This window comes from Bos javanicus, chromosome X (assembly GCF_032452875.1).
Source record: "Bos javanicus breed banteng chromosome X, ARS-OSU_banteng_1.0, whole genome shotgun sequence".
Taxonomy (NCBI): Eukaryota; Metazoa; Chordata; class Mammalia; order Artiodactyla; family Bovidae; genus Bos; species Bos javanicus.
Genome location: NC_083897.1, coordinates 74,884,805 through 74,907,274, shown reverse-complemented (window position 1 = coordinate 74,907,274; position 22,470 = coordinate 74,884,805). Strand labels below are relative to the sequence as shown.

Here is a 22,470-nt window from a genome sequence, read left to right as displayed (position 1 = left end):
ATGAAAACACAACAACCCAAAACCTGTGGGACACTGTAAAAGCGGTGCTAAGGGGAAGGTTCATAGCAATACAGGCACACCTCAAGAAACAAGAAAAAAGTTAAATAAATAACCTAACTCTACACCTAAAGCAACTAGAAAAGGAAGAAATGAAGAACCCCAGGGTTAGTAGAAGGAAAGAAAACTTAAAATTTAGCCCAGAAATAAGCCTCTAATTAAATTACATAAATTTAAATTAAAAAAAAAAAAGAAACAAAAGAGACCATAGCAAAAATCAACAAAACCCAAAGCTGGTTCTTTGAGAGGATAAGTAAAATTGACAAACCATTAGCCAGACTCATCAAGAAACAAATGGAGAAAAATCAAAGAAAGAAAATTAGAAACAAAAATGGAGAAATCACAACAGATACTGAAAGGGGAAAATCTACAATCAAAATTAATGTACCCAGCACAGATCTCATTCAAAATTGATGGAGAAATCAAAAGCTTTTCAGAAAAGCAAAAGTTAAGAGAATTCAGGACCACCAAACCAGCTTTACAACAGATGTTAAAGGGATATATATATATATAGTCAAGACATGCAAGATAAGAAAAAGATCTACAAAATCAAACCCCAAACAATTAAGAAAATGACAATAGGAACATATATATCAGTAATAACTTTAAATATAAACAGATTAAATGCTCCAACCAAAAGACACAGACTGGCTGAGTGGAAAACAAGACCCATATATATGCTGTCTACAGGAAACCCACTTCAGACCTAAAGATACATATAGACTTAAAGTGAGAGGATGGAAAAATCTATTCCATTTTAATGGGAAGAAAAAAAAGCTGGAGTAGCAATCCTCATATCAAACAAAACAGACCATAAAATAAAGAAGATTACAAGAGATAAGGAAGAACACGACATAATGATCAAGGGATCAATCCAAGATGAAGACATAACAATTGTAAATATCTATGCACTCAACATAGGGGCACCTCAATACATAAGACAAACACTAACAAACATAAAAGGAGAAATTGACAGTAACACAATAATAGTAGGAGACTTTAACACCCCACTCACAGCAGTGGACAGATCATCAAAAGAGAAAATTAATAAGGAACACAAGGCTTAAATTAAACATTCTAAAACAAATGGAAAATGAAGAATAAAAACCCTTCAAAATTAGCAGAAGGAAATAAATCACCAAGATCTGAGCAGAAATAAATTAAAAATAAATGAAAGAAACAAAATAAAGATTAATAAAACTAAAGCTGGTTCTTTGAGAAGATAAACAAAATTGATAAATCTTTAGCCAGACTCATCAAGAAAAAAAGAGAGAAGAATCAAATAAACAAAATTAGAAATGAAAAAAAAAGAGGTTACAACAAACAATGAGGAAATACAAAGGATTATAAGAGGCTATCATGAACAAATATACGGCAATAAAATGGATAACCTGGAATAAATGGACAGATTCTTAGAAAAGTTCAATCTTCCAAGACTGAACCAGGAAGAAATAGAAATTATTAACAACCCAATTACAAGCACTGAAATTAAAGCTGTGATAAAAAATCTCCCCAAAAACAAAAGCCCAGAACCAGAAGACTTCACAGAATTCTATCAAACATTTAGAGAAGAGCTATTACCTATCCTTCTAAACCTCTTTCAAAAACTTTCAGAGGAAGGAAAATTTCCAAACTCATTCTACAAGCCACCAACACCCTAATACCAAAGCCAGACAAAGATAACACACAAAAAGAAAACTACAGGCCAATATCACTGATGAACACAGATGCAAAAACCCTCAACACAATTTTAGCAAACATAATTCAGCAATACACCAAAAAGCTCATACACCATGATCAAGTTGGGTTTATTCCACGGATGCAAGGATTCTTCATTATATGCAAATAAATCAATGTGATACACCATATTAACAAACTGAAAGATAAAAACCATATGATAATCTCAATAGATGCAGAAAAAGCCTTTGACAAAATTCAGTACCCATTTATGATAAAAAAAAAAAAAAAAACTCTTCAAAAAATGGGCATAGAAAGAACCTACCTCAACATAGTAAAGGTCATAAATGATAAGCCTACAGCAAACATTATTCTTAATGGTGAAAACTTGAAAACATTCCCCCTAAGATCAGAAACAAGACAAGGGTGTCCACTCTCACAATTATTCAACAAAGTTCTGGAAGTCCTAGCCACAGCAATCAGAGAAGAAAAAGAAATAAAAGGAATCAAGATTAGAAAAGAAGTAAAGCTCTCACTGTTTTCAGATGACATGATATTGTACATAGAAAACCCTAAAGATAGTATCAGAAAATTACTAGAGCTAATCAGTGAATTTAGCAAACTTTCAGAATACACAATAAATACACAGGAATCACTTGCATTTCTATGTACTAACAATGAAAAATCAGAAAAAATAAATTAAGGAATCAATCCCATTCTCCATTGCAACAAAAAGAATTAAGTATCTAGGAAAAAACTTACCCAGGGAGACAAAAGGACTGTACACAGAAAATTATAAGACACTAATGAAAGAAATCAAAGACGATCTAAACAGATGGAGAGATATTCCATATTCCTGGGTAGAAAAATCAATATTGTGAAAATGATGATACTACCAAACACAATCTACAGATTCAATGTGATCCCTATCAAATTGCCAATGGCATTTTTCACAGAACTAGAACAAAACTTTCACAATTCATATAGAAACACAAAAGACTCCGAATAGCCAAGGCAGTCTTGAAAAAGAAGAATGGATCTGGAGGAATCAAGCTTCCTGACTTCAGATTATACTACAAAGCTATAGTCATCAAGACTATATGGTACTGGCACAAAAACAGAAATATAGGCCAATGGAACAAGATAGAAAGCCCAGAAATAAACTCATGAAACTATGGGTACCTTAGTTTTGACAAAGGAAGCAAAAATATATAATGGGACAAAGACAGCCTCTTCAATAAATGGTGCTGGGAAAACTGGACAGCTATATCTAAAAGAATGAGATTAGAACACTTCCTAACACCATATACAGAGATCAAGTCTAAATGGATTAAAGACCTAAGTATAAATATAAAAAATGGATTAAAGGCCTAAACTATAAAACTCTTAGAGGAAAACATAGGCAGAACACTCTGACATAAATCAAAGAAAGAATCTCTATGATCCGCCTCATAGTGTAATGGAAACAAAAATAAACAAGTGGGACCTGATTAAACTTAAAAAGTTTTGCACAGCAAAGGAAACTATAAGCAAGGTGGAAGACAACACTCAGAATGGGAGAAAATAACAGCAACTGAAAAGACTAACAAACGATTAATTTACAAAATATACAAGCAACTCATGCAATCCAAAATCAGAAAAACAAAAAACCCAATCAAAAAGTGGGTAAAAGACCTAAACAAACATTTCTCCAAAGGAGACATACAGATGGCTAACAAACACATGAAAAGATGCTCAACATCACTCATTATTCAGTTCAGTTCAGTTCAGTTCAGTCGCTCAGTCGTGTCCAACTCTGCGACCCCATGAAACGCAGCACACCAGGCCTCCCTGTCCATCACCAACTCCCGGAGTTGACTCAGACTCAGGCCCATCGAGTCAGTGATGCCATCTAGTCATCTCATCCTCTGTCGTCCCTTTCTCCTCCTGCCCCCAATGCCTCCCAGCATAGAGTCTTATTCAATGAGTCAACTCTTCACATGAGGTGGCCAAAGTACTGGAGTTTCAGCTTTAGCATCATTCCTTCCAAAGAAATCCCAGGGCTTATCTCCTTCACAATGGACTGGTTGGATCTCCTTGCAGTCCAAGGGACTCTCAAGAGTCTTCTGCAACACCACAGTTCCAAAGCATCAATTCTTCGGTGCTCAGCCTTCTTCACAGTCCAACTCTCACATCCATACATGACCACAGGAAAAACCATAGCCTTGACTAGATGAACCTTTGTTGGCAAAGTAATGTCTCTGCTTTTGAATATGCTATCTAGGTTGGTCATAACTTTTCTTTCAAGGAGTAAGCTTCTTTTAATTTTATGGTTGCAGTCACCATCTGTAGTGATTCTGGAGCCCAGAAAAATAAAGTCTGACACTGTTTCCCCATCTATTTCCCATGAAGTGATAGGACCAGATGCCATGATCTTCGTTTGCTGAATGTTGAGCTTTAAGCCAACTTTTTCACTCTCCTCTTTCACCTTCATCAAGAGGATTTTTAGTTCCTCTTCACTTTCTACCCTAAGGGTGGTGTCATCTGCATATCTGAGGTTATTCATATTTCTCCTGGCAATCTTGATTCCAGCTTGTGCTTCTTCCAGCCCAGCATTTCGCATGATGTACTCTGCATATAAGTTAAATAAGCAGTGTGACAATATACAGCCTTGATGTACTCCTTTTCCAATTTGGAACCAGACTGTTGTTCCATGTCCAGTTCTAACTGGTGCTTCCTGACCTGCATACAAATTTCTCAAAAGGCAGGTCAGGTGGTCTGGTATTCCCATCTCTTTCAGAATTTTCCACAGTTTATTGTGATCCACACAATCAAAGACTTTGGCAAAGTAAATAAAGCAGAAATAGACGTTTTTCTGGAACTCTCTTGCTTTTTCAATGATCCAGCAAATGTTGGCAATTTGGTCTCTGGTTCCTCTTCCTTTTCTAAAACCAGCTTGAACATCTGGAAGTTCATGGTTCACGTATTGCTAAAGCCTGGCTTGGAGAATTTTGAGCAGTTCTTTACTAGCATGTGAGATGAGTACAATTGTGTGGTAGTTTGAGCATTCTTTGGCATTGCCTTTCTTTGGGATTGGAATGAAAACTGACCTTTTCCAGTCCCGTGGCCACTTCTGTGTTTTCCAAATTAGCTGGCATATTGAATGCAGCACTTTCATAGCATCATCTTTCAGGATTTGGAGTAGCTCAACTGGAATTCCATCACCTCCATTAGCTTTCTTCATAGTGATGCTTTCTAAGGCCCACTTGGCTTCACATTCCAGGATGTCTGGCTCTAGGTCAGTGATCACACCATCGTGATTATCTGGGTCGTGAAGATCTTTTTTGTACAGTTCTTCTGTGTATTCTTGCCACCGCTTCTTCTTAATATCTTCTTCTTCTGTTAGGTCCATACCATTTCTGTCCTTTATCAAGCTCATCTTTGCATGGAATGTTCTCTTGGTATCACTAAATTTCTTGAAGAGATCTCTAGTCTTTCCCATTCGGTTATTTTCTTCTATTTCTTTTCATTGATCGCTGAGGAAGGCTTTCTTATCTCTTCTTGCTATTCTTTGGAACTCTGCATTCAGATGCTTATATCTTTCCTTTTCTCCTTTGCTTTTCGCTTCTTTTCATAGCTATTTGTAAGACCTCCCCAGACAGCCATTTTGCTTTTTTTGCATTTCTTTTCCATGGGGATGGCTTGATCCCTGTCTCCTGTACAATGTCACGAACCTCATTCCATAGTTCATCAGGCACTCTATCTATCAGATCTAGGCCCTTAAATCTATTTCTCACTTCCACTGTATAATCATAAGGGATTTGATTTAGGTCATACCTGATAGTCTAGTGATTTTCCCTACTTTCATCAATTTAAGTCTGAATTTGACAGTAAGGAGTTCATGATCTGAGCCACAGTCAGCTCCATGTTTTGTTTTTATTGACTGTATAGAGCTTCTCCATCTTTGGCTGCAAAGAATATAATCAATCTGATTTCGATGTTGACCATCTGGTGATGTCCATGTGTAGAGTCTTCTCTTGTGTTGTTGGAAGAGGGTGTTTGCTATGACCAATGTATTTTCTTGTCAAAATTCTATTAGTCTTTTCCCTGCTTCATTCCATATCCCTAGGCCAAATTTGCCTGTTATTCCAGTTGTTTCTTGACTTCCTACTTTTACATTCCAGTCCCCTATTACGAAAAGGACATCTTTTTTGGGTGTTAGTTCTAAAAGTTCTTGTAGGTCTTCATAGAACCGTTCAACTTCAGCTTCTTCAGCATTACTGGTTGGGGCATAGACTTGGATTACTGTGATATTGAATGGTTTGCCTTGGAAACGAACAGAGATCATTCTGTTGTTTTTGAGATTGCATCCAAGTACTGTATTTCAAACTCTTTTGTTGACCCTGATGGCTACTCCATTTCTTCTGAGGGATTCCTGCCTGCAGTAGTAGATATAATGGTGATCTGAGTTAAATTCACCCATTCCAGTCCACTTGAGTTCGCTGATTCCTAGAATGTCAGCATTTACTCTTGCCATCTCTTGTTTGACCACTTCCAATTTGCCTTGATTCATGGACCTGACATTCCAAGTTCCTGGGCAATATTGCTCTTTACAGCATTGGACCTTGCTTCTATCACCAGTCACATCCACAACTGGGTATTGTTTTTGCTTTGGCTCCATCCCTTCCTTCTTTCTGGAGTTATTTCTCCACTGATCTCCAGTAGCATATTGGGCACCTACTGACCTGGGGAGTTTCTCTTTCAGTGTCCTATCATTTTGCCTTTTCATACTGTTCATGGGGTTCTCAAGGCAAGAATACTGAAGTGGTTTGGCATTCCCTTTTCCAGTGGACCACATTCTGTCAGACCTCTCCATCATGACCTTAAGCATGGGCGGCTGCCACTGGCACACTTAGTGCAGCCAAGAGGAGCTACCCCACGTCTGAGGTCAGGGTCAGAAACCGGGAGGGAGCTACCCCATATCTGCTGCAGCAGAGGCCACAGGAGGCAGCCGGGAGGACCTACCCCACACCCGAAGCCAGGGGCAGCGGCTGGGAGGAGCAATCCCACCTTCAAGGAGTGGTGGCTGAATGGGTGCAGAAGGGCCGAGAGGAGCTACTGCGTGTTCAAGGTCAGGAGGGGCGGTGGTCAGGAGATATCCCTCCTCCAAGGTAAGGAGCAGTGGCCGCACTTTGTTGGAGCAGCCGAGAAGAGATACCCCATATCCAAGGCAAGAGAAACCCAAGTAAGATGGTAGGTGTTGAAAGGGGGCATTAGAGGGCAGAAATACTGAAACCATAATTACAGAAAACTAGTCAAACTCATCACACTAGGACCACAGCCTTGTCTAACTCAATGAAAGTAAGCCATGCCCGTGGGGCCACCCAAGATGGGCAGTTCACTCATTATTAGAGAAATGTAAATAAAAACTATAATGAGATATCAACTCACATTGGTCAGAATAGCCATCCTCAAAAAGTGTACAAACAGTAAATGCTGGAGAGGTTGTGGGGAAATGGAATGCTTTTGCATGGTTGGTTGGAATGTAAATTGATACAGCCACTATGAAAGACGGTATGGAGCTTCCTTAAAAAAAAAAAAAAAAAAAAAGGAATAAAGCCAGGGTATGATCCAGCAGTCCCACTCCTAGTCATATACCTTAAGGAAACCAAAACTGAAAAAGACACATGTATCCTGTTGTTCACTACAGCACTATTTACAAGAGCTAGAACATGGAAGAAACCTAGATGCCCATCCATAGATGAATGGATAAAGTAATGGTACATATACACAGTGGAATATTCAGTTCAGTTCAGTTGCTCAGTCGTGTCTGACTCTTTGCGACCCCATGAACTGCAGCACTCCAGGCCTCCCTGTCCATCACCAACTCCCGGGGTTTCCTCAAACTCACATCCATCGAGTTGGTGATGCCATCCAGCCATCTCATCCTCTGTCATCCCCTTCTCTTCTTGCCCCCAATCCATCCCAGCATCAGAGTCTTTTCCAATGAGTCAACTCTTCGCATGGAATATTACTCAGCCATAAAAAGGAACATATTTGAGTACGTTCTAATGAAGTGGATGAACCTAGAGCCTACTATACAGAGTGAAGTAAGTGAGAAAGAGAAAGATAAATATTGTATACTAATGCACATTACAGAATCTAGAAAAATAGTACTCCAGAACTTATTTCCAGGGTAACAATGGAGAAACACACATTGAGAATAGACTTACGGACACATGGAGAGGGGAGGAGAGGGTGAGTTGTATGTTGAGAGTAACGTGGAAACTTTCATTACCATATGTAACATAGATAGCAAATGTGAATTTGCTGTATGTCTCAGAAAACTCAAATAGGGGCTCTTTATCAACCTAGAGTAGTGGGATGTGGAGGGAAATGGGAGGGAGGTTCAAAAGGGTGGGGACATATATATATATATACCTATGGCTGACTCATGTTGAGATTTGACAGAAAAGACAAAATTCTGTAAAGCAATTATCCTTCAATTAAAAAAAAAACAAATTAATAAAAAAAATTTAAAAAAAGAATGTTTGAGATAGCTTCATATCTCCATACATTCTAGATTAAAGTCAAGGCGAAATATCTTGAGATTGCCACAAAGGCACTGAAAAGCCTGCTTCCATTATCAACATCTTATCTTTGTGAAGCAGGGTTTTCCTCAGTAACAGCAAATGAAACAAGATTACAGAGTAGACTGGACATAAGCAACTCACTTTGTGAGTGTCACTGTCTTCCATCACCCCCAGCTGGTTGTAGGAAAACAAGCTCAGGGCTCCAACTGATTCTGCATTATGGTGAGTAATGAAATGATGTATAGTTATCTCATTATACATCACAGTGTAATAACGATAGAAACAAAGTGCACAATAAATGAAATGCACTTCAGTCATCCTGAAATCACCACCTCTCCACCACCAATCCACGGAAAAACTGTATCCTGCAAAACCAGTCTCTGGTGCCAAAAAGACTGGGGACTGCTGATCTAAAGTAATAACCCTCTTTGTATGGAGTTTATACTCTTAGAGTAGAGATCACAGCATGTGAAGTTGTTAAAAGTCATCAACATCTTATCCATGTTGAGTTCTTATTGACCTATTGTAGTTGCATATGATTGCTTATATTTTGATTAAAAAGGAAGTACATTAAAGGTCAGAAATTGCTATAGACTTGAAGGCTCTTAAATAGTTGAATTTACAAGTAAGCCAATTATGGGGCCTTTATACATGAGTAATTGATATAATATCAAAAGGAGGTTAAACTATGAAATTATAAAATATGAATGTGTACAGCGGCACTAGTGGTAAAGAACTTGCTTGCCAATGCAGGAGACGTAAGAGATGCAGGTTCAATCCCTGGGTCAGGAAGATTCCCTGGAGGAGGGCATGGCAACCCAGTCCAGTATTCTTGCCTGGAAAATCCCATGGACAGAGAAGGCTGGTGGGCAATGGTTCATAAGGTTGCAAAGAGTCGGACATGACTGAAGCGACTTAGCATACACGGGAGTAAAGGCAAAGCTAGATTCATAATTTTAGATTTATTGCAGGTATACCAAAGCTTAATAAGTAATGCTAATTATTCATATTATGTGTCCCTCAAATGAACACTAGTCAAATATGGTAACATTTATTATGGGTTTGTAGAATTTATACAACCTAAATTCCTTATAGCATTCAGTACTTACATAGTTTTGTGGATTTCACAATACTGTTATCAGTGAGAAAAAAATCACTGCAATATGGAAAATAACTTCTTTAGGAAAAATTTTCACATATAAACCAGATCTATTACAGAACACTGAGCAGCAATGTAAAGATATAATTTCTAAATTCAGAAAAGTAGCACAAAATGAGAAACAAAATGAAACTTAACAAGGTTGAGCAATTTGGCATGCTTTACATAAAAAGGTCAAACAATTTAAATATTTTAAATTTAAAACATACTCTACCATATGATTAAAGAGCTTACTTAGAAACACATATACATACAAAGGATGGAATTCATTGTCAGTGTTGTAGCTGACACATTCATGCTGCTTTCAGATATCTGAACCGCATAAATTCAAAAGAAAAAGGTAAGAATTATTTCATTATCATTTCAAAAAACTAGTAACACCTATTAAATTAAAAATTGGCAAAAGCTTGAAGTGGTTAGTAGGTTTTTTCCCCCTTTAAAAAATATAAGCCATAGAGTAAATACATGAATAAATATCTTTAGTATCCCATACACTTTAATGTTGAAGTCATATAGTAAATCTCTGATCCTATTACTAAATATGCTCATTTCTTGTTGCCTTTTATTCTTGACAAATCTTGGTCTCAACAATAAGTTTGTTGGGTGTCTAATCTTCCAGCACTTATCAATGGCATGTTTGTTGAAACCTGTGAAGAAATGCACAAAGAAAAGGGCTTTTTCATTTTTGTGTAAATAAAAATATATCTAAATTTGCTCTCTACTTTCTCTGTATTCCATCCCTACTCTCTTTCACTGTCTCAATAATATAGGGTGAAGGAGGGAATAAATTGCCTACCCAGCAACAGGTCCCTTCTATGAAGATGGAAGGACTTGAGTTTGTTGCAAAGTTGGTAAATAAATATGCCAAGGTTACTAACATCACGAATCTCTTCTACAGCAACCAGATCTTCATGAACCACCTAAGTGTGAAGCAGGTATTTGCCACTCTAAATTTTTTTTTTTTAAAGCCTGAAATGAGAAACTCTTAAAACCACTATTTAAATTCTCACCTATAGCAGATACACTTTTAATATAGACTTTGCTTTTAGAACAGTTTTAAGCTCATGAAATATTTTTTATTTGAAAATTATTTCAGTGAAATGGAATGTTTTGGCTCAAATTAATTTTTAAAATGTGGAAGCAATATTATTTGGAAGAGTTGACATCCAAAATACATACTGCCAGTTTGCCAAAGAGCTCAACCAGATTCTTTGGAGGCATAACAATGGAGGTATTTAGGGGCATCAGACAGCAGTTCCCTAGCAGCAAGTCCAGATAAGCAATCATGCCCTGTTGGGGAGGGGAAAATGTTAGGTATGATTTCAGTTCAGTTCAGTAGCTCAGTCATGTCCAACTCTTTGTGACCCCATGAACTGCAGCATGCCAGGCCTCCCTGTCCATCACCAACTCCCGGAGTTCCCTCAAACTCATGTCCATCGAGTCGGTGATGCCATCCAACCATCTCATCCTCTGTCATCCCCTTCTCCTCCTGCCCCCAATCCCTTCCAGCATCAGTCTTTTCCAATGAGTCAACTCTTCGCATGAGGTGGCCAAAGTACTGGACTTTCAGCTTTAGCATCATTCCTTCCAAAGAAATCCCAGGGCTGATCTCCTTCAGAATGGACTGGTTGGATCTCCTTGCAGTCCAAGGGACTCTCAAGAGTCTTCTCCAACACCACAGTTCAAAAACATTAATTCTTCGGCTCTCAGCTTTCTTCACAGTCCAACCATAGCCTTGACTAGACGGACCTTTGTTGACAAAGTAATGTCTCTGTTTTTCAATATGCTATCTAGGTATGATTTAGAGAGTATCAATGCTGCAGATTTTTCAACTACCATTAGAACAAGCATCTACAACCTTTCAAAATCAATTAATGTATATTCAATAACAAAAGAATGAAAAAGGCTCTGCTGTAAGAAGTTACATTTATCAACATATTTAATACCAATAAATTTAAGGAAAAAAGAAATTCAGAAATATCTGTAAGAATGAGAAACACATCTTTTTGAAGTCATGAATTGCTGCAGGGTCACTATCAAAGAATCTGGGGACAGGCACATCAATGATTTGCAATGTTGTCATCCTCACGAATGTCAGCCTCTTCCATCACAGGCAGAAAGTAGGGTTCCTCTCCTTGGAGGGAATTTGCAGGAGCCTCAGAATCAAAGAAGCACATTTCTCCATGGTAGAAGGTACTCTAAAAGACAAAAGCTGACAATCAAAACTTTCTAAAACTTACTACCTTAACATTTAAACCATTTCTCAAGCTCAAATCAGTTTGTTGTACCAGTTATCAAGCTGAGGATTGTTGATTACAGTCATCACCATGAAGACAAATCAATTTTATACTGAAAGGTAATTTGAAAACTTTCCCTAAACTGTTTCTCTGGTGACCATCACAGAATTATTTGTTTCCACTAAATACATAACAGTGCAAAGAAATAGAGAAAAACAACAGAATGGGAAAGACTAGGGATCTCTTCAAGAAAATCAGAGATACCAAAGGAATATTTCATGCAAAGATGAGCTCGATAAAGGACAGAAATGTTATGGACCTAACAGAAGAAGAATTTATTAGAAGGGATGGAAAGAATACACAGAAGAACTGTACAAAAAAAGATCTTCATGACCCAGATAATCACGATGGTGTGATCACTGGCCTAGAGCCAGAGATCCTGGAATGTGAAGTCAAGTGGGCCTTAGAAAGCATCACTACGAACAAAGCTAGTGGAGGTGATGGAATTCCAGTTGAGCTATTCCAAATCCTGAAAGATGATGCTGTGAAAGTGCTGCACTCAATATGCCAGCTAATTTGGAAAACACAGAAGTGGCCACAGGACTGGAAAAGGTCAATTTTCATTCCAATCCCAAAGAAAGGCAATGCCAAAGAATGCTCAAACTACCGCACAATTGCACTCATCTCACACGCTAGTAAAATAATGCTCAAAATTCTCCAAGCCAGGCTTCAGCAATATGTGAACCGTGAACTTCCTGATGTTCAAGCTGGTTTTAGAAACGGCAAAGGAACCAGAGATCAAACTGCCAACATCCGCTGGATCATGGAAAAAGCAACAGGGTTCCAGAAAAACATCTATTTTTGCTTTATTGACTATGTCAAAGCCTTTGACTGTGTGGACCACAATAAACTGTGGAAAATACTGAAAGAGATGGGAATACCAGACCACCTGACCTGCCTCTTAAGAAATTTGTATGCAGGTCAGGAAGCAACAGTTAGAACTGGACATGGAACAACAGACTGGTTCCAAATAGGAAAAGGAGTTCGTCAAGGCTGGATATTGTCACCCTGTTTATTTAACTTATATGCAGAGTACATCATGAGAAAAGCTGGACTGGAAGAAACACAAGCTGGAATCAAGATTGCCAGGAGAAATATCAATAACCTCAGATATGCAGATGACACCACCCTTACGGCAGAAAGTGAAGAGGAACTCAAAAGCCTCTTGATGAAAGTGAAAGAGGAGAGTGAAAAAGTTGGCTTAAAGCTTCAGAAAACGAAGATCATGGCATCCGGTCCCACCACTTCATGAGAAATAGATGGGGAAACAGTGGAAACAGTGTCAGACTTTATTTTTCTGGGCTCCAGAATCACTACAGATGGTGACTGCAGCCATGAAATTAAAAGACGCTTACTCCTTGGAAGAAAAGTTATGACTAACCTAGATAGCATATTCAAATCAGAGACATCACTTTGCCAACAAAGGTTCGTCTAGTCAAGGCTATGGTTTTTCCTGTGGTCATGTATGGATGTGAGAGTTGGACTGTGAAGAAGGCTGTTCACTGAAGAATTGGTGCTTTTGAACTGTGGTGTTGGAGAAGACTTTTGAGAGTCCCTTGGACTTCAAGCATATCCAACCAGTCCATTCTGAAGGAGATCAGCCCTGGGATTTCTTTGGAAGGAATGATGCTAAAGCTGAAAGTCCAGTAGTTTGGCCACCTCATGCGAAGAGTTGACTCACTGGAAAAGACTCTGATGCTGGGAGGGATTGGGTGCAGGAGGAGAAGGGAACGACAGAGGATGAGATGGCTGGATGGTATCACTGACTCGATGGATGTGAGTCTCAGTGAACTCCGGGAATTAGTGATGGACAGGGAGGCCTGGCGTGCTGCGATTCATGGGGTCGCAAAGAATCGGACATGACTGAGAGACTGATCTGATCTGAAATACGTAACAATTAGTAATCCAAAAGATAATAACTTTCATTAATATTACCTTCAGCATGAAGTACTTGTAAATACAGGCTCCACCAACAATAAGTCCTGCCAAGATGAATGAAAGGCCTCAGAGAGTAAGCATACATCTCCCAGAGGAACCTGCTTTTTCCTTGGTGGCAACTCAGAGTTCCTATGTATTCAAAAGCAAAATTAGAAACAAACAAACAAAGAAAACAAATTGTGCTTTTAGACACATAGTTGCTTTTGTATACATTTTACTGCCTTTGAAACCCAAGATATTTTAGATATATGTTAAGTCACCCTAGCCTAAAAATCATTTCAAGACACTTCTTGATGTTTAAAAATGTGAACATCTCCAATTTATAATAACCTTTTTTTCTGGCATTTTCAAATTCAAATATAAAGTTATTTCAAAGTATATACTTCTAAAATCAGCTGAAAATAACCATGCATTTATGCAATGTTATCCTCTTTAATTAAATGGAACCCATTACTTTCTGGACTTGTACAGTGATATAATCACTAACTTTCTGGAATACAGTAGTTTCTTTAGTGTTTTTTGTATATCAACTTATTTGCCAAATTAAAAGTGAATTAACAACCTTTGGTTTATTAAATGATTTTTAATAAGCTGTTTTTTGAAAATTAACTTCTATAGGAAGAAAGGAGTTCTATAAAGTAGGCATATACCATTTCCCCCTATTTTAGAAATTAAAATATTGAAGACTAAATTTATTTCATAACTCTTTTTTAATTGGGGAATAATTGCTTTACAATGTGTTTACCTTGCTTTCCAATGTTTGGTTTCTGCCATATGACAATGTGAATCAGCCATAAATATACATATGTCTTTTCCCTCTCGAACCTTCTTCCCACTCCCATCCTATCCCACCCCTCTTTGTTGTCACAGAGCACCAGGCTGAGCTCCCTGTTTTATACAGCAACTTTCTACTAATTTTAATGAGAAATTGGGCTTCCTAATGTCATCCAATATTATATGGCTGATTATTGCTTTTAATAAAATAACATGTTTTTATGTTCTGGGCAAAACACTAGATTTAAAGTACATTGATACTTAGGAACAAAGCTGTGTGTGTAAAAGTGACTATAAAATTTTGTTAAATCTATCATTTGTTTGGGCTTCCCAGATAGAGCTAGTGGTAAAGAACTCTCCTGCCGATGGATGAGGTTCGATCTCTGGGCTGGGAAGAGATCCCTAGAGGAGGGCCTGGCAACCCACTCCAGTATTTTTGCCTAGAGAATCCCATGGACAGAGGAGCTTGGAGGACTACAGTCCAAGGGGTTCCAAAAAGTTGACAGGACTGAAGCAACTTAGCATGCATGCATAATTTGTTTAGTAACTGGAACAAAAGAATTCAAAGCAAACAAGCAACCAATTAACTTTGTACTCTTCTCAGGGCAGTGGACCAAGGGGCCCTTCAGTTCAATTCTTTAAAGTCACAATGTCCTAAGCAGCAATATTAGTGAAGGGTAGAATGAATAAAGTCAGCAAATTTATTCTCTGATAATCATTCAAATTGGTATGTAAATAGAATTGTTTTAGTCTTTCAGGCCATTAGCTCTTTTTCATAACTACTTAATGCTAATTAAACTTTAATTAATTTGGTGAAAACAAATGTATGGATTCTAAGGAGAGGCAATCATTTCATAAACTGTTTAAAAATTATTTATCTTTAAAATTAAAAGAAATTTAGTATTCACATTTTCTTAGCTACATTTATTTATTTTCAAGCCCTCTATTAATACTTTATAAGCCTTGAAGGCTTTCTATGTCATAAAATTTTTCAGAAATTTAGATTATTTTTATTAAAAAATAGCCTTAGATAAATACTACAAATATTATCAATTATGATTGTGAATACCTGTAACCTAGAGCTACAGGCTTAGAAATTATATTTTAGATGATTAAATTGAGGTCCAGAAAAATGAAGTGACATATTCACAAGTCAGAAAAATGACTTACTTTGAAATTCCCAAAGGAATTTATTTTTTTCTTTTCACTGAGATCTGAGAAGAGAAATCTGCACTTCAATTTTATTTCTCCCTTCAATATTTCAGGAATTTTATTACTAAGCAAGATTTAAGTACTATAGTGCCCATTTCATAAACTTTCCCACCATAGTAAGTAAGATATGGAAACAATCTTATTGCCCATGGATGGAAGAATGGACTAGGAATCAGGATTTTGTTTTCATTTAAATTTGCAAGACTTTGGTGTGGTGGGAGTTGTCACCACAGTTCATTTCCCTCTGAACATTTTTTTAAAGTCATTGTACACAACCTCTGACATACTATTCTGTCATGTTCAATTTCCTATGAACTTATCAGTACCTCACAATACAATGTGTCAAATATTATTGAATCAGTGAATCAGTGTTTTACAGTGGCCAAATCAGGATCCTGTGGGAATTTCATCACTTAATAAAGAAATATAATCACAGTGTGCATGCTAAATTTTGTTTATTCTACATAACACCACAGGCTTAGTGAACGTATTGCTTGCATATTAACTGAATTCAATAAATCATGAAGTTTGTGGTGATGAGGGGGGAAAAAAGATTATTTTGTGACAATATTTAGCTGCTGGCATCCAATTAGACCTCCCCAAAAAATCTGGCCATTTTTCTCCTTACAAAGTAAGTAGGACAGTTACATATTTGACCTTCTATTATTTACAAAAAAGTCCTCAACAATACAAGGTGGGTGGTTTTGAGTTCTGAAATGTGCAATAAACAACAGCTAGTTTGATTGCTGGGTTAATTATTGAAAGTTTCCCTGATAAAAATTCTGCAAAGGCTCATTAGCATTTCAAATTGTGTGCATAATCAGTTTTACTACATGGATTCTCATTTTTTTTTTAAGGTCTTTTGAAATCTCCACTATAAATGCAAAAGACTTTATAGAGAGAACAAGCAAATTGGGGCAGGTCTGTAAGCTCCAATACTGCACAGATTTTATAGAACAATAAAAATATATATCACTGTACGTTTTAACATTGAAATTTTACCAGGGGGAATAACGAATAGTTTACAAACACTGAAAACATGCTAGATGCTTAAAGGAAATAGAAAATGGAATAAATAGACAATGGCTATCATTTTCAGGGGAGAAACTCCCCCAGTTACTGGCAATACTAGAAGATTAGATTACAAGGTCAGACCTGTTTCAGATCTTTCTATGGGAGACGGTGAGCAGAGGGGCTACTGCTCAAAAAGGAAGTACTGACGGGCGCGCCATAGCGCAGGTGGCTGCGACCGGTGCGCCATAGCACAGGTAGCTGCGACGCCATATCATGGCCGAGAGGAGCCACCCCAAATCTGAGGTCAGGGGCAGCAGCCAGGAGGAGCAACACCATGCCCCCATGCCTGAGGCCAGGGGCGGTGTCTGGGAGGACCAACCCCACGTCCAAGGAGCAGTGGCTGCGCGGGCGCAGGAGGGCCTAGAGGAGCTATCCCACATTGAAGGTCAGGAAGGGCGGCGGTGAGGAGATACCCCTCGTCCAAGGTAAGAAGCAATGGCTGCACTTTGCTGGAGCAGCCGTGAAGAGATACCCAAACGCCCAAGGTAAGAGAAACCCAAGTAAGATGGTAGGTGTTGCAAGAGGGTATCAGAGGGCAAACACACTGAAACCATACTCACAGAAAACTAGTCAATCTCATCACATTAGGACCACAAACTTGTCTAACTCAATGAAACTAAGCCATGCCCGTGGGGCAACCCAAGATGGGCGGGTCATGGTGGAGAGATTTGACAGAATCTGGTCCACTGGAGAAGGGAATGGCAAACCACTTCAGTATTATTTCCTTGAGAACACCATGAACAGTATGAAAAGGCAAAATGATAGGATACTGAAAGAGAAACTCCCCAGGTCAGTAGGTGCCCAATATGCTACTGGAGATCAGTGGAGAAATAATTCCAGAAAGAAGGAAGGGATGGAGCCAAAGCAAAAAGAATACCCAGCTGTGGATGTGACTGGTGATAGAAGCAAGGTCCTATGCTGTAAAGAGCAATATTGCATAGGAACCTGGTCTATGAATCAAGGCAAATTAGAAGTGGTCAAACAAGAGATGGCAAGAGTGAATGTCAACATTCTAGGAATCAGCAAACTGAAATGGACTGGAATGGGTGAATTGAACTCAGATCACCGTTATATCTACTACTGCAGGAAGGAATCCCTCAGAAGAAGTGGAGTGGCCATCATGGTCAACAAAAGAGTCCGAAATGCAGTACTTGGATGCAATCTCAAAAACGACAGAATGATCTTTATTTGTTTCCAAGGCAAACCATTCAATATCACAGTAATACAAGTCTATGCCCCAACCAGTAACGCTGAAGAAGCTGAAGTTGAATGGTTCTATGAAGACCTACAAGACCTTTTAGAACTAACACCCAAAAAAGATGTCCTTTTCATTATAGGGGACTGGAATACAAAAGTAGGAAGTCAAGAAACACCTGGAGTAACAGGCAAATTTGGCCTTGGAATACAGAATGAAGCAGGGCAAAGACTAATAGAGCTTTGCCAAGAAAATGCACTGGTCATAACAAACACCCTCTTCCAACAACACAAGAGAAGACGTTATACATGGACATCACCAGATGGTCAACACTGAAATCAGATTGATTATATTCTTTGCAGGCACAGATGGAAAAGCTCTATACAGTCAACAAAAAGAAGACCAGGAGCTGACTGTGGCTCAGACCATGAACTCCTTATTGCCAAATTCAGACTTAAACTGAATAAAGTAGGAAAAACCACTAGACCATTCAGGTATGACCTAAATCAAATCCCTTATGATTATACAGTGGAAGTGAGAAATAGATTTAAGGGCCTAGATCTGATAGATAGAGTGCCTGATGAACTATGGAATGAGGTTCGTGACATTGTACAGGAGACAGGGATCAAGCCATCCCCATGGAAAGAAATGCAAAAAAGCAAAATGGCTGTCTGGGGAGGCCTTACAAATAGCTGTAAAAAGAAGAGAAGTGAAAAGCAAAGTAGAAAAGGAAAGATATAAACATCTGAATGCAGAGTTCCAAAGAATAGCAAGAAGAGATAAGAAAGCCTTCCTCAGCGATCAATGCAAAGAAGTAGAGGAAAACAACAGAATGGGAAAGACAAGGGATCTCTTCAAGAAAATCAGAGATACCAAAGGAACATTTCATGCAAAGATGAGCTCGATAAAGGACAGAAATGGTATGGACCTAACAGAAGAAGAAGATATTAAGAAGCGGTGGCAAGAATACACAGAAGAACTGTACAAAAAAGATCTTCACGACCCAGATAATCACGATGGTGTGATCACTGGCCGAGAGCCAGAGATCCTGGAATGTGAAGTCAAGTGGGCCTTAGAAAGCATCACTACGAACAAAGCTAGTGGAGGTGATGGAATTCCAGTTGAGCTATTCCAAATCCTGAAAGATGATACTGTGAAAGTGCTGCACTCAATATGCCAGCAAATTTGGAAAACTCAGCAGTGGCCACAGGACTGGAAAAGGTCAGTTTTCATTCCAATCCCAAAGAAAGGCAATGCCAAAGAATGCTCAAACTGTTGTGCAATTGCACTCATCTCACACTCTGGTTAAGTAATGCTCAAAATTCCCCAAGCCAGGCTTTAGCAATATATGAACCGTGAACTTCCTGATGTTCAAGCTGGTTTTAGAAAAGGCAGAGGAACCAGAGATCAAATTGCCAACATCCGCTGGATCATGGAAAAAGCAACAGAGTTCCAGAAAAACATCTATTTCTGCTTTATTGACTATGCCAAAGCCGTTGACTGTGTGGATCACAATAAACTGTGGAAAATTCTGAAAGACATGGGAATACCAGACCACCTGATCTGCCTCTTGAGAAATTTGTATGCAGGTCAGGAAGCAAGAGTTAGAACTGGACATGGAACAACAGACTGGTTCCAAATATGAAAAGGAGTTCGTCAAGGCTGCATATTGTCACTCTGTTTATTTAACTTATATGCAGAGTACATCATGAGAAATGCTGGACTGGAAGAAACACAAACTAGAATCAAGATTGCTGGGAGAAATATCAATAACCTCAGATATGCAGATGACACCACCCTTATGGCAGAAAGTGAAGAGGAACTCAAAAGCCTCTTGATGAAGGTGAAAGAGGAGAGTGAAAAAGTTGGCTTAAAGCTCAACTTTCAGAAAATGAAGATCATGGCGTCCGGTCCCACCAGTTCATGGGAAATAGATGGGGAAACAGTGGAAACAGTGTCAGACTTTATTTTTCTGGGCTCCAGAATCACTACAGATGGTGACTGCAACCACGAAATTAAAAGATGCTTACTCCTTGAAAGAAAAGTTATGACCAACCTACATAGCATATTCAAAAGCAGAGACATTACTTTGCCAACAAAGGTTCATCTAGTCAAGGTTATGGTTTTTCCTGTGGTCATGTATGGATGTGAGAGTTGGACTGTGAAGAAGGCTGAGCACTGAAGAATTGATGCTTTTGAACTGTGGTGTTGGAGAAGACTCTTGAGAGTCCCTTGGACTGCAAGGAGATCCAACCAGTCCATTCTGAAGGATATCAGACCTGGGATTGGGATGATGCTAAAGCTGAAATTCCTGTACTTTGGCCACCTCATGGGAAGAGTTGACTCTTTGGAAAAGACTCTTCTGCCGGGAGGGATTGGGGGCAGGATGAGAAGGGGATGACAGAGGATGAAATGGCTGGATGGCATCACTGACTCGATGGATGTGAGTCTGAATGAACTCCAGGAGTTGGTGATGGACAGAGAGGCCTGGCGTGTTGTGATTCCTGGGGTTGCAAAGAGTCAGATACGACTGAGCAACTGACCTGATCTGATCTGTACTAGAAAAGAAAAAAGAGATAGAGAGAAAAACAAAAACCCTCAAAATTTCTTCTACAGAAGAAGAATATTTCCTTCAGGAAATGCCACTATGAAAACACAAGGCTTTTGCAGTAAGAGGGCACAGTATGCAGGCTCAAATTGTAATTAAGACCAACTTCAGTTATAACAGTTGCTTTACCAAAGGAGAAGGTGGCTGCAAAAGCTTAAGGCCACTTATGGCCACCTATGGCCAAGGAGAAACTGAAAATATACACCAATTGGAGGGGGGAGGGGGAAGACAGACAGACACTTTCCCCAATCTTTACCACAGCCAATCAAAGCTGCCCCCTTCCTACTTCCACAGGCACTCAGCCATCCTAGAAAGATTTAAATTCCTAGAACTTCATACACGTCAAAAAGGAAGAAGAGTTAAATCTTGTGTCCTTGCTCATTCTGCATATCCACTCCACCACCTGTGGAAAATGTGTGCCCTTGGAGTTAACTGGGTGACTTGCCCTCCTCGTTGATCCCTAGCCACCCACATGTCCCCCTGGAGAAGGTGACATCTGGTTCTAGGACTTCTCCTAAAACTCCTTCCAACATTCCTTGGCGATGTACAACGTAATCTGGGAACCCCGCGCAAAGCACTGAGATGTAGGGGACTTGCGGGCACCACAAGTGGAAGATGCTGCAGATAGACAGAATGGGGGAGACTGGGCAAAGCCAACGTAGAGCACAGGGAGCACGGCCAGGGAACACAGGAACTGCAGAGTAGTTTTTTTTTTTTTTTTCCTTTTCTACCTTTCTTCTTCCTTCTCCACAAACCACTCCCACCCTGCCTTCCTGACAGTAGCAGGTAGTCAGGGGAAGAGTAGGGATTGCTACCTTGCAGGTCTAGATCTGAGCTTGGACCGTGCGGCTTGTAAGGGCCTCCACGTCTTGCTGCGCCTCCTATTTTTGGACTGCTGTGGGTGTGTTGAAAGCAGTTTTCACCATGGTGAATCTTCGGACTGCGCGATAAGGCACTGCTGGAATCAGATTTCTGGGCTGCAGTTTGGAGGAGGAGAAGATAGCACTAGCCCTAGCAGCACCTTCTTTCTCCTATTCTGCTTTTACATTGCTAGGAGCCCAGGTCTGGGTATACTTGAGACACAGTCTCAAGCTGGGTGGGAGATCATGGGTGGGCTTAGGGAAGGGCCGAGCAAGGACAAGGAGGGGGTCCAAATGCTGGAATGGAAGTGGGAGTTGCCAGTGGTAGAAAATAAATGGGGTGGAGCCGATGGCCTGAGACTCAGAACTCCTTACCTGAACTTCACGTGTGCTCCCACATATCTCTCTGCTCCGTCAGATAAGAGCAAGACTGGAAGGAAGCATGCTGTGTCCTGTCTTTTTGTCTCTGTCCAGGCCACAATAGCACCTGACCCTGATTATAGTTTCTTAAAAGTGGACCTGGCCTCCCACAGCACCAGGAACTGTAACTTGGCATCATTTCAAGCTTCCTCCTCTCTGCACCCACCCAGAACCTGAAAGCACAGTTCCAGGACTGTTCTGTAACTTTACAATGATACATCCCCTTTAAAGAACACTCAGAGCATGTTTGGAGTTACTTGGTTCATTCTTTCAATACATTTTTCCATTACTTGACATTTAAAAAAAATTTAATTTCCTATCCCAGAGCAATCCTAAATCAGAAATACGGGACACCTACCTCCTTAAATCCCATTTTGCAGGTAAGACATGAGGAAACACCCAGGAATGTAGAAAGTTCATAGAAAATCTCAGAAATAATTCAGATCTTTTAATCTCCCAGGCCAGGGAATCAAGACCAGCACAAAACTTGTTTCTTTTCAGCTACCATCTGTGAAATCCATAGGGAGAAAAGCAGGGGTGTGTGTGTAGCTATGTGTTTAGGGAGGTAGAAATGTGGGTGGAGGATAGAAAATCTAGCCAGATGCTAACCCAGATCTAGTGAGGAGA

General features: G+C 39.3%; 1 protein-coding gene across 1 annotated transcript; it reads right to left on the bottom strand.

Moving 5' to 3' along the window:
- Positions 1 to 10,027: 10,027 nt before the first annotated feature.
- Positions 10,028 to 21,489, bottom strand: ITM2A (integral membrane protein 2A). Its single transcript, XM_061409620.1, is given in 8 exon segments — positions 10,028 to 10,068; positions 10,071 to 10,112; positions 10,262 to 10,412; positions 10,645 to 10,757; positions 11,470 to 11,533; positions 11,535 to 11,663; positions 13,698 to 13,829; positions 21,379 to 21,489. Coding segments are annotated over 8 exon segments (783 nt in total).
- Between the last annotated feature and the right edge of the window lie 981 nt (positions 21,490 to 22,470).